Source organism: Ciconia boyciana, chromosome 3 (assembly GCF_034638445.1).
Source record: "Ciconia boyciana chromosome 3, ASM3463844v1, whole genome shotgun sequence".
Classification (NCBI taxonomy): Eukaryota; Metazoa; Chordata; class Aves; order Ciconiiformes; family Ciconiidae; genus Ciconia; species Ciconia boyciana.
In genome coordinates, this window is record NC_132936.1 from 109,157,243 (window position 1) to 109,170,387 (window position 13,145).

General features: G+C 49.8%; 1 protein-coding gene across 2 annotated transcripts in view; it reads right to left on the reverse strand.

Moving 5' to 3' along the window:
- Nucleotides 1-1,634, reverse strand: part of PARP1 (poly(ADP-ribose) polymerase 1) — a 34,919-nt gene extending 33,285 nt beyond the window's left edge. Inside the window, exon 1 of one of the 2 annotated variants that reach the window (XM_072857051.1) lies at nucleotides 1,447-1,634. Coding sequence is in view for 1 of the 2 variants with exons in the window: in XM_072857050.1 (XP_072713151.1) it covers nucleotides 909-1,028 (120 nt within the window). In the remaining variant the exon portion in view is untranslated. Of the gene's footprint in view, nucleotides 1-908; nucleotides 1,100-1,446 lie in introns of those variants that run through there. The other variant, XM_072857050.1, reaches the window with a different exon arrangement.
- Nucleotides 1,635-13,145: the final 11,511 nt, after the last annotated feature.

Consider the following 13,145-nt stretch of genomic DNA (forward strand, 5'->3'; position numbering starts at 1 on the left):
CCTCCAACACCAGACGGGGCCCTTCCCTTCGTTTTGAAAGGAAGCCGAGCAGGTTTCTTCCCCAAAAGGCAAATACTTTGAGCACAGCTGACAGCAAAACATGCCTTCGTATTCAGTTCGCTAACTGCAGCTCAGCTCTCCGTTGCCTGTCTGCAGTATGTCAGCCAGCTCCGTTAAAACACCCCTCTATTCCTGGCAGCGCAAGCCTGACCGCTAACCCTACCGCTCTCCGTGCTGTAAGGGGAAACGGAGGGGACGACACCGGACTGTTCACGGCCTCTAACGCGTTTCGGGCCTCGGTTTTTCCGTTTCATATGCAAAGCACGCACCAGACGGAGATTTCCCCGACCCGATGCAAAACACCCCGAGTGACAGACGCTTCCCAGGGCACAGACGAGCCGAGCCGCTGCGCTCGGTTCCCTCCTACGCCCCCCTCCTGCTCCCCATGCCCCGGATGACAACAAAGAACCTCTGTGAGCGGCCCCGAGCCGACCCCTCCGCCCCTGCAACCCTCCGCCAAGGCACCCGACGCTGAACTTCGCACCGCTTCGCCTCCAGACGGCTTCACAGCCCGGGCTACCGACAGCGCCCGCCCGCACGGCGAGCGACCCCCCGACGAGCAGCTCCCCCCCGACCGCCGCTGCGGGAGGGCTGCGGGCAGGGGTGCTCTGGGGACCGGCGCTGCTGCGGAGACCGCAGGGAGCGGCGGGCGAGGACGCCGCTGCTAAAAATTGGCTGCGCTCGCCCCCGCGGCGGAGAGAGGCCCGGCCGAGCGGCTCCCGACCTCCGCGGCGGGCTCAGGGAGGGGAGCCCCGGCCTGGCCCCGCCGCCCGCGGCCGAGCCGCCGCCGGCGCGGAGCCGAGCGGTCAGCCCGCCCCCCTGCCGGCCCGGGCCCCGCCACGCGGTACCTGCACCATGAGGGCCAGGCGCAGCGAGTCCTTGGCGATGCTCTCGCCGCACTTCTTGCAGGAAGCGCGGCCGCTCTTGGCGTACTCCGCCCGGTACAGCTTCTCCGCCGGCTCCGCCATCGCCGCCGCTCCCGCCACCGCGGAGCCGCCCCGCGCCGCGCACCCGCCGCTCCGCGCTCCCCCTCCCCCGCCTGCGGGAGCGCTAGCCGAGCGCCGAGCGCCCGCCCCCGCCTCAGCGGCCGGCCGGATCTGCCGCTCGGGCATCGATTCGGCGCGCCTGGCGGCGCCTGGAACGTTCCGGTTTGCTGCAGCGTATCAATGGGGGGTGGGGAGCGGCGGCGGATCACGTGGCGGCGGGGGCGCTCTGCCCCGGGGCCGCGCAGCCCCACCGAGCCGCCCCACCGAGCCCCTCGGCTGCCATTCCCGAGCCGTGGCCGGGAGCGGCCCGGGGCTCCCGAGCGGGCAGGGGGCAGCCGGTTCCCCGGCCTGCCCTGCCGAAGGGTGTCCCCTTCCCCAGAAAGGCCTGGCGAGAAGTCACCTCGGGAAGAGGAAAGGGGGTGCAGAACGGCAGCCGGCTTCTCCCGGCGCCTCTCCCTCTGCTCCATCCCCCGCGCCCGAGCTCCGAGCTCTCCGCGCCCGGCAGTTTCTCTTGCACAGCTGCAGGGGCGGCCACGGGCTCCTGGCGCTGAACTGACAGCGAGCAGAGCCCTCTCCTCGCCCGGCGGGCACTTGCCCCCCCCGCGGGCCGGGCCGGGCCCGGCCCTGCCCTCCAGCGCGGAGGCAGCCTTGGCCGGTCGCTCCCTGGCTGCGGAGGGCTGTCAGTCACCCCTCTGCCCGGCGCGCTGGGGAAGGTGCAGGCGAGGCTCCGGGGAGCTTGCACGGAGGGCCACCGGCCCGGCTCTCGCTGGGGAGCCCCGGCAGGTGGAGAGAAGCGGGGCCTTTTGTGTCCAGGCGCGCTGGGGCCGCTGCCTGAAGTAGCTGCTCCACGCAGGGTAGAGCCTGCCCTGGGAAGCAGACTGCCTAGGGCGTGGGAGAACCTGTGCTTAGCAGCTATCCCTCAGCCAAATACCGGCCGGATGATTTCACTCCCAGGCAGGAGTTTTCTCCAGTCCCTGGGGATAACAGTATAGGTCCTAAAGAAAGCAAAAAAGAGCTCTTCAAGCAGTTACCTCTTGTTTTTTTCTCTCTCACAGGAGGTGATATCCTCCAATATCAGCAGAGGGCATTGGTTCTGTAGCTTCACTGAGGAAGCAAAGAGGAGGGCACTGAAGTTACTCCAAGCCCTTGCTAAGTGCTCGTCATTAGTTTTATTGCAATTCTGGAGTGAGGGTTCAGCTAAAGCAGGATGTTCCGCCCCGGGTGGGCTTGAGACAGCTCGCAGGTATCGGTCGGAGTTGCACGCCGGCGTCTCGGCAAGCCTGCGTGGCCTGAGATGTTAACACACCTCTGACCTTGTACTTCCCATCTCCCAGGTTGTCACACGTTCGCTATGCACAACGCATGCAGCGTTTGCCTTCACGGTGAGCCCTCTGACGGCATACAGGCTAGCAGTATGCCGGGGATGAAAGGATGTACCCTGAATACGTCACTACGGATTCGGGGAAGGAGGAAAAGAAAATCTCTGCAGAGCACTAGATGGTGCTGCGTACACACAGTCAGATACAGATCCTCGCTACAGCAGAGCGTTCGCTATTTCTTGTGTCAGTAAGTAAGCGTAAGTCAGTAAGAAAGTACTGACTTTCTGTAAGTAGTGCTTACGGAAGTTCCTGAACCAGACACCAGTGGTTCACAGCGCATTCCGTCTCACGCTGGAGAAAAGTGAAAGACCCAGGAGAGCTCACCTAGATGATCTGACCAGGAGCCAGAGGTGGTTGCTCCTCATGCTGCCCAGCATGTCTGCCCAGGGGCTTTGCCCCCTTTGAAGGTGGCTAGCAGTGAAGCGTGGAGTTGCATGCACCCATTTCAACAAACCTACTGCCACCCTGCTCCGTCAGGTTTTCCAAGAGAAAGCAAATTACACACAAATAAGGGTTGACGCGCAAGAGTTGTCCTGAGTCGAGTCAAGTCAATGGCCTGTTTAACTTGCATCCTGCCTCTCCCAGTGACCGTCTGCCAGGAGCTGACACAAGAAAGGCCAAGCAAGCAGTACTTGCTCTCCCCAATATTTCCCAGCCTCCTGAGATTTGTGGCTCAGGGATTTCCTGCATGCCATCATCCTGGGGGGAATTTTTCTTCCAAGAACTTGTCCAGTTTCTCTGAAAATACTCTTTTGTTTATATGGTATTTATTTATAGGGTTTGAGCAAAAGAGAAATGGCTTCTTGTTAGTGTTTCCTCCAGCTGGGGCCATTTTCATTTCAAAGGAAAGGCAGCCCTGTCTAAATACCAAAGCCTGCTCCACAATCTGCAGCCGAGAGACCAGCAGGGGATCTGTAAGATATCATGAAGTAGTCTACAGAACCATACACAGACATTCACAGGCACGCAAGCATGAAAACAAGCAAAGAAAGTGAAGTAACAAATGGCTGTTCGAAATTTAGCCTAATTTTTTTTTGGTTGTGAATGCAAACCACTAAATACTATACAAAAGGGGGTTTAGTGGGTTTTCTTTTTTAAAAGGAGTAGGTGGTTCTTCTGTATGAATGAGCTCAAACACACTGCTTGAAAGGATCAAGCTCAAAGCTCTGGGTGCTTCACCTTTTCAACCTTACTTTGTGAATGTGTACAGGAGCTTGTATGGTTATAACCAGTGTAAGTCTTGCTTTGAAACAGGAATGTCTACACAAAAAGAATTACACTGTTATGATTCTTTTTATCGCAACGTCATTTCCTCTGTAGGCAAACTGTCATCGTGATTTGTGGTGTTAGACTTGCCAAATCACATTAACCGCTTTCATAAATCTATTGATCTCAACAGACCTGCGTCGCTCTGCATCTTAGTTTCCCAAAGCGTGACACATGGATCACAACACATCCCTTCCCCTCTTCCAGGGCAGTGGCGGACCAGTGAGTTAGTGCTCATGCAGGGCCCTCAGTCACACAAACGGCGCCGAGGATGCTAAGTTTTGTTACAAAACGGAGAATGCTCTGGCAGCAGCTGTGAGAAATGGCATCTGCAAGGCCAGTTTCCTGGGGACCATCCCTCTAAGTACATCCGGTATTTGAAGAGCCCCGGTATTTGGCTGCTGGGTTTTACCAGAGGCTGCAGCAGGAGCAGGGGCAGTTAGAGAGGGAAAGATTTTTATGATCCCATGCAAGCTGTCTACATCCCTGTCTAACAATATTCCCATTCCAAAAAATGTTTCGAATAGCTTAATAACCTCCCATGGCTCCTCTCTCCTGCATGATAATTAACATACACAATCCCTTAAGCTGAATTTAGAGTGTTCCCGCAGGGCAGAGGTGAAGTTTTGGTGCCCAGAGCTGACTTCCTTCTCAGCCCTCCTGAGCAATTTTGCATTACAAACCAGCACAGAGCTCTCTGGGAAGCAGCTCTGATGGTTCCTCCATTCTTACAAAGCTTCCTTAAATAAATATGTTTTTTCAGCCTTCCAGATGCCTGGGAAAATACATGTGGGAAGAGGGAAGGAAGGAGGGGGTGATAGAGGAGAAGCAGCATTTCAGACTGACTGGGAGCTTAACTGAGCAGCTTTCTCTCAGTAAATTCAGTGGTAACATAACAGTGGTGTGACTTCCACATCCTGAGTCTGGGGAAGATCACAGTCTGAAGTCAGTGGCAGAGAGCCGAGTGCAGCCACAGTACTTGCCATAGTCAGTATCTGGGTGCTTGCCAGGCTCTAAGGTTATTCACTCTGACATTATCCCCATATAGGAAGGACTGTGCCATTACCCCTGTTTTACAGTCCCCATGTGGCAACCGAGACACAAATGACTATTTGATGAAATTAGAGAGTGGGAAATTAAAAAAGGGTAAAAGGAAATTTGTTCTCATGGCAGGTTAATTAAACCACAGAGTCTACAGCCAAAGGCAGATGTTGTGGCAAAGTAATGTTGAAAGAAATTATTCAGAGTTCTCCCAACTGCAAATGTTAAAAGGGACATAAAATATTGAGCTTTGGAGATTAAGCCCATACCTAATTAACGATGGTCATGAGGAGACATAACATGGGGAAGAGATGATCCTCAGTCTCACCGTGGGGCCTTCCTCTGAAATGCTCAGTCCAATGAGTTGGACATGGATGAGCACTCGCCAAATGGGCGGCTGTGGTCCATTCTTGATTTCTGCTACCTGCCAACAAGAATAAGAAATCACATCCGAGCGAAAAGCAGATCGCATGTCTCCCAAATCCTGGGCTAATCCCACAGCCATTTGGTCAGCCTTGGGCACAGTTCATGAAAAATTATGGCAAACTCCCTCTCAGGCTGCCTTGCTACTTTTTTGTGTGGATGCTGCCCAGAAGCTGTTCCCCCACCTGAGTTCCCAAACACCATCTTTCCCCCATGTGCTGCAGTGTGGCTGTTAAGCATCCTGCCTGTGTGGATGCCATTCGTAAAAAAGTTGCTGCCAAAGGAATGAAGCAGCAGCTGCAACACTGGAAACGTTCAAGAACAGGAACCAGGAGAGAGAGCTGGAAAGTTCATGCTCTGAGATCTGTATGTGCCAGTCCCAAGCTGTAGCATTACAGAGGAGTTTAGTTAAGGCTGGTAGTTTCCCCATCCAAAGCTCTAATCTCAAATACATCTTGTCTCCATGTAGGCTTGAAACCAAGCTGTGACTCCTGACTAAGAGCGCCACGCTCCTCTGGCCCCATGGCAGATGACCACAGGGTGGCAGATACCTGCCCTACCTGTGCCAGCAGTCTGGGCATCCTCTGGCCCAGCACAGCTGCCAAAATACATAGTGGGCAGCACAAGATACCAACTAGAGAGTCTGGATATGGCTCCCAGTTTGAGTTCTTGACAATGAATAAAGAAAAGCAAACCAGTAGAGCCAGAGGGCTAAAAGGGACAGAGTAGCCAGTGACACTCTCAGTAGCATTGCAGTAATGGGCTACAGAATAAAATGACATTTCCACTGTCTTGTGCATGCTTTGTGATAGCTTCAGGCTGCACAGATCTATAGGCCCTTCCACAGATATCACCCGCCTCTGAAACAAATGCATCTTTGAAATGGTGATTTCTTACAGCGTCCTGCATTCTGTTAAAAAGCAGTGAAACTGCACATGGAACTGAAACATGTCAAGTTACTGACCCAACTAGACCTTACGGTTTATCCAAAATCTAAAATCCCATCTGATTTTGATGGACACAAACCATTGAGACCTTGCTTTTGCAGCCCAGCTGAAGACACACTTCACTTTGCTTGTACCCACACTGGCTTTTTGTCAGGCAAAGGCCAGACATGCATTTGTTCAGATGCTCTTGCAGTTCTGCCCAGGTGAGCAGCAGGATGTTTTTTCAGGTCTTTGAGTACCCATTATGTGACTAATTCCAGCAATTCACTAAGTGCAACAAATGAGTGGTGACAGTGGAGGCTGCACTACCCCATAATTCATCTCCCTTGCCTCTTGATGAGGAGGTTTCCTATTACACTGGACAGACCTCTTTTCATCGCTCTCTTTACAGGCTCGCTCTCATTCGCAGTCGCCTTCAGACACAAACATGTCCGGTCCCAGAAACTTTGTATGCTCTTTTTTCCTCAGTTGCCAAAAATCTGCGAGATGCTTCCTGTCTATAGGACCCTAGGTTTAGCTAAGAGCTCAGCATTGCTTACACTCATTTAGAAAAGCTAAATATTCCTGTCTGTGTCATAACTTGGTAAAAGCCAGTCTAGCTCCTCTGTAATCAGCTGGTTTCAGAAAACTGTGAACTGCTTGTATAAAATGCTGCAACAAGGAGCACTGACCATTTATCTAATCAAGTTTGCTTTCTGAAGTATTTCTCAGCTCTGACTATTACAATCACACAAGTTCATGTCAATAAATGTCTCCAAGTATGGATTTTATCTTGACGGTCTTCTTTTAAATTGTATATTCCTGATAGGGAATCTTAGTCTTCCTTTGTGACTAATAACTGTTAGGGGGTTGCTTAAAGGGTAATTGGTTTCTTTATCCTAATAAAAATGTACTTTTTTAAGGGCATCTGATGTATTCACAAATCTGCAAAATATTCAGCCACTAATTTAGGTGCCTTGCATTTATTCAGCGTTCTAATTCTAGAGATCCGATTTACACAATTTAGTCTGTAGTGATCGCACAGAGAGGGAAGGCTGGAAGCAGAACCCAGGAGTCCTGATGTCTGCTCTCCTGATCTCAGAGAGCAATGTCAACACTGAGTACCCATGCTTCAGTGTTGCTCTAATTAGAGGAAACCAGGTACAATCAGATTAACTTGGTTTGCACTGTGTTTGTAGACAAACTATACATAAAGCACACCAGAGAGCTAAGGCATAGAGGACAGTGATAATACATGGCATAAATTAAAGAAAGCAATGATGAAAGTGACTGCTTGATAAATACATCAGTCCAGCCAAAGGCAACACATTTCAGAGGAAGATGTTAGCTTTCAGCAAAGCTGCAGCAATCTCTCCAGCTACTAAGTGAACTTTACAGAGGATTAGCAGCCCTGGAAGCTGACGTCCTCTCTTCACCCAGAGAAAAACTGCATGAGGGCAGTACAAGGCCAGTTTTGCCACCAATACATCTTATTCCTGGGCACACTGACCTCTTGGTAGGGGTAGGAGGGGAACCAGTCCACCTCTTTGCTGAGGTCACAGGCAGCCAGAGCCAGCTGTGCCATTGGTGCTGAGAAGGGGACACATCCCTTCTGCAAGTGAGCTGAGACCAGGTGCCCACTTCATGAGGCTTAGCACATGTTCAGCTGCTGGCAGCTAATTTTGGATACAATCAACTTTCAGTCACCTATGGGGAGCTTACATGGCCCTGACTTCCTGCAACACCGCTGACTACAGTCCAGTGCTGTGGAGGGTGATGCAGAGGACAAGCAGCTCTTGCCTGCCTTGATGCACTGGCAGTGGCTGCTGCTGCGGCAGAGAAACCGGCTTTGGCATTTCTCAAAGTGGAAGGCTCCAGGTTTGCTCACCAGGTCTTGTTTACAGGTACTTTGCCTTATCCCTGCTTTGCTCTGTCTGAATAAGTGAGTTACTCCTGCCTGCCCCAGAGCCAGCTTTGGCAGAGGCCTCAGTGCTATTCTTAGCCTCCTCAGGTCATGTCCCGTCTGCTGTGTCAGCCTGATCCCATGGTCTACAGTTACATTTCACAAACTGCTTTTGGAATGCGTGGTCCCCCTTTGCAGTGTCTCTTTAGCAGAATCAGCTAGTTGCAGGGACCAGTGCCGAGGCCAGTAATCTCTGTTTCATTAAAGGACCGACAAATCAATGACCTCTGGGGAGAGATCCTGGAGTCCTATGGTCTTCCTCTTTCCGGGATTGCATGTGTAGTTGCTAATTTGTTGTCATGTGCATGCTTATCTCAGTGGCTGCTCATTAAGTGAGACTCATTATCATTACTGCTGATGGGAAGAAATGCTCAGACCCCCCACTGAACCGAGAGTCTGTAGGAGTGAACGAGATATGATAACTTTCATTATCCCCTTCTCTAACATCAAGAATTCAGTGACCAAAACCAGCAGGGAACAAGTAGCAAGGAACTTGCATTTCCTAGCCAAGGGAAAGCATATGGAAATCAATTATCTAGGCCATGAAACACTCATGGTTCTCCCAAAGGAAAATACTGTTTAGTTTAATCATTCTGCAACTAGTCTTAATTAGTTATCATGCGTCATATTTCTATTCACATCCCCAGGAATCAAAATAGGCCAATATATGACAGTGTATGCTTCTCAGGACAAAGTAAAAAAAAGGAATAAAAATAAACTTATAGCAGCACTTTGGTTTACACCAGCTTTCATATGATGTAGTTTTCATACTGCATCTCTATTTTTGCCGCCTGACGCCTCAGATGTCAGAGCATCCTGGCCAGGGAAGCAGCCCTGCACAGTCGCTCCTACCTGCACAACCCAGATAAGCAAACTGAGCCCGAAGCTGCTCTGAGGAAGTTTGGTGTCAGTTGTGCTGGTCACAGCCAGACTGCAGTGTCTGGCACATGGGGGCAGAGAAGTCATGCGAGGACGGGAGATGGCAATGCCATGGTGAAGCAGGCAATGCCACTTCTATACATCAGCAGTTCTCCTGGCCACACTGATGCTGCTGTGGTATCATTACTGAAACTGGATAATGAACTGTAGCCCAGCTGCTGAAACAGGCACTGAATTTTTCTCCAGTGCCTGTGTGGTTAGTGGCATGTACTTTTTTAGCTGCTATAAGGAAAATGAAGACCTTTAGACTGATGTATCCTCTAGTTTTCAAATGCCACTGATTTTAAAAAAAGAGGAGCTAGCAAAGCTTTCTGCCCTCCCTAATCCTGATTCAGCAATGTTTCTGAACTCACTCATGTGCATGGGTCTTATATGCCTGTCTAGAGTTAAACATACACTTAACATGTCTTGTTGGATTCTTAAGCCTGACACCGAACACATATTTTCTTCATAACTTTGTATTACATAGTTATGTATCGAGGTGACACTAGCACCCAAAAGTGTGAGCTTCAGCAGGAGAAGAGACTTACTATAGCTCTTCAGATACCTGAGAGTACAGTTCCCAAGAGACCTCTTTCTTACAGTTCTTTAAGGTTTCCTGTTTCACAGATGTTACTCTTATGATCCCACATTGCTGCCACTGCCATCAGGTGACCAATGCAGTGAGCCAAATTCAGAGCTGACCTTGAAGTCTGAACACATTGACAGAATTGCAGCCTTTTACTGTGTCTTTGGCTTTGACTCATTATACCAACCAGTTTTAAGGGGATCTGCATTCCTGAGGGGATCAGCACTTAACATCACATATCAAATCCACCTGGAAGGACAAAGGGCCATCTCAGATGTGACCACCACAAAGTGTTGGGGCACTCACAGGCTTTATCAAAAGGATATTGGACAATTTATTTGGAAACTTGTTTGGAGAGGAGTTTCCCCTTTGGCTCTTCTTAGTGACAAATCTGGTCTGAATTCTTTGACCTGTGCAAGGCTCTGAGTGATGTTTGACTCTCAGATCAAACATTATTTTTGTACATTTTTGTTCCTTGCATAAAGGTCATCTGAACCAGTAGCTCAGACTAATTCCCCTGGAGTTGTAATATCTGAAATCTCAGTCTGGATACGCATTCTGCAACTCTGTCCATCTTTTTTCTCTTATGTGACCCAAATTCTGTTAATTGGGAGTGTTTAGAGAAGACAGACCCTTCGGAGAGGTGTACAGCAAAAGGATGAAAGGCAATAGAGACAATTTGAAACACAAGAGATTATGACTTTGATAGCAGGAAAAAAGAATTATCATGAGTGTGATGAAGCACTGGAACAGGTACCCAGGGAGGCTGTGGGATCTCCATCCTTGGAGATATTCAAAACTCAGATGGATGAGGCCCTGAGCAACCTGCTCTTGCTGGACTTGATTTGAGCAGAGGCCAGCAGCAGTCCCTTTCCACTCACCCCAATCTGTGACTCTGTTATGAAGCCTGTTAGCAGCACATGGAAAAAAGTAATAATTTCCACATTTTTTTTAAAGGAGCAGTAATTCTTGTGTTCCTGGTGAAGAACCAATGGGGTAATATGGCATTTCACATGTCACCAAGGAGAAAGAGTCATAAACTACATACAAGCATAAGGACCAAATCCTGCCAGTAGCTGAGCACGTGCATTGAGCTTAATGGAATTTGAGACTGTTCATCATTTTGTAAGATCAGTTTTTAAGAAAGGGAACCAGTATGAGAGCCTTTTCACACTAAAGTATATGGCAAAATGTCCAGCAAGGTCAGTGAATGCAAGCATGGATGCCTCAGTTTTCAGGCTCTGAATACGCATTGTAGTGGAGTCTGAAAAAGATTTGTGCAAAGTGCTTCTCCCCATACTTTTTTATAACTAAAACCAGAAAGCACACCCAGAAAGGTGACATCTTGGCTGCCTTCTGAAAGGAGGCTGAAATCACAACCATTTCCCTTCAGTTCCCTCCCTGGTGGCCTCAGCTGTTCTAGATGGCTTTCTGACTTTCCAGTGACTTCCTCAGCAAAACCTGTTTTCACACCAGGTTTCAAATCCCACTCAAGCTTTTCTTCTTCATGGAGGAAAGACACAAACACCAGCTTGTCTCTTTTCAATCAAGGAACATGCAGTGCCAGAGGATGAAGCATCAGATTCTTTACTCTTGATTGAGGCTAATTAGTGTTTCCTCTAAAGAAGATTAGAAAAAAAATCCACTGGGTATTCAAAACGGAAATTGCCTGAACTCGAAACCAGAGCAGTGTTGCCTGAAGGAACTGGACTGCCTGATACAACTCCAGAGGTTTCCAAATGCTTGTTTGGACATCTCATTCATGGGTGAGGAAGAAAGCCCATTGAAGGCAGCTTCTTTAGCTTGCTTTACAAGCAGCAGAAGCCTCTGCTTTTAAGAAGCTACAAAAAATCCCCACACTTGGAGAAAGTATGTTTCTGCCCTTTTGAGCTCCTCGGACCTTCACAGTAGGAAAATCAACCATATGAGGCTCAGGAATTCCTACTGTAGCCTGCAGCTGTGGCTGTAGTCAGGAATTTAACCCTATCTTTCTGAGCAGGGCAGGCTCCAGGACTGTGGCCTGGCGATGGCTCCAAGAGGCTTTGAGTCAGAAGGCCATGAGGGCTGAAGTCCTTCCCTTCCTTCAGGGCTGTGTTGCCCCAGTCCTTAACCCCAGGCACGACAGCGCTCTGGCTGCTTACATGCTTACTGAGCAGGACAGGCACAGTCCTGCTCTACAAACTCATGAGTTGGGGGCTGTCCCTTATCAGGCAACCTCAAAAACCATGGGGTCACCCCACTCTGCTTGCAGTTGGCAGCACAGAAAAGTGGTCCTGAGCCCTTGCCTGGCTCTTGCCTTTTCTGGGCTCAGATTTCTGCACCTGCTCCACAAGGAGAAAAACCATGGTACTCATGGGGAGCCAGTGCGTCCTGCTGGCTGGATCAAGTTCATGAGGTAGTAAACTGGAACTCTGCACTGGAAGTATTTTGTAATACACAGTCTTATGGCACAGGACACTGAGGCTCTGTGTAACGCACTGGAGTGAGCAAAGAAGCCAAATAAATAAACCTCTTGGTGTTCGCTTGTTCAAAGTAGCTATCGGCACACATATATCGGCCTCCCCCACCCCGGCTTTCAGAGTGTGGGCAGAGATCTTGGAGCACAAGACATGCTGTAAGGCTCTGCTGCTGGCCATCCCCCAGGCCCTGCACAAGCGCAGCACATGCAATGCCAAGGAAAGACTCTGGCAGGGCATTTCTCTCTGCTTCCTCACAGCTGACCAGTCTCGCTTTTCTCCTGGGTGCAGATGAATGGTTCTCTGTTGTTTCTTCCTCTGGGGTAGGTATATTAGAGCTTGGATCTTTGTTCTCATCCTTTCCCACCAAAAGTTTGGCTTCACCGATACCTGCACTTCAAGTCACAGTGGCTGGTGCGCAGTTACAAGACTTTACCCTCTCTGCATTTCAGCATACCATGACTGTAAAGTCTGCTTCTTCTTTACATATGCAAAGCAAAGATACAGACAAGTTTCATAACAAGTCACAGCCCTGTGAGAAGCTGCAGTTTTGCACACGCTGCTGCACTAAATCAACCAATTTTTCAAGGCCTGATTTGCTAGGCAGCAGCAGAGGTCTAACTGGAAAAGACAGGTGCCAATACCATGCCGTGACTGAAAAAGAGGTGGCTTCCAGGCTTGAAGGGGTTAAGGATGCTGGTGATTAGCCCTCCACCCCCAGGTCTCTGCTTACTGTCTGTGAGACAGGAGGGCAGCTGATGCCTGAGCTCTTCCCCCACCAACAGGGCACCGGGTCACACTGCAAACATTTCTTTGCATCCAAGTGGAGTATGGAGCCCACTTAGCTCAAGAAGTGGCTTCACTTTGTGAACCTGACCCCCGTCCGTGATGCACTACCTATGGATGCTGTGCTCTGCGCTTTATCTATTTGCATGTAACAAGTGTAATCAAAACGTCACTGCTGGCACCAAAACAAGAGATTCTACTTCTCCATCTCATGAATCTTGTCCAGAAAACTCAGTTCTAATACAGCATTCCTGCTATGGTAGATGCAATGCTTTTTGGAGTAAGAAACTGTCACCTCTGACTTTTAGAAATAGGTGTTTTAGTCTTGGCAATATGAAATAGTGAAAGAAGA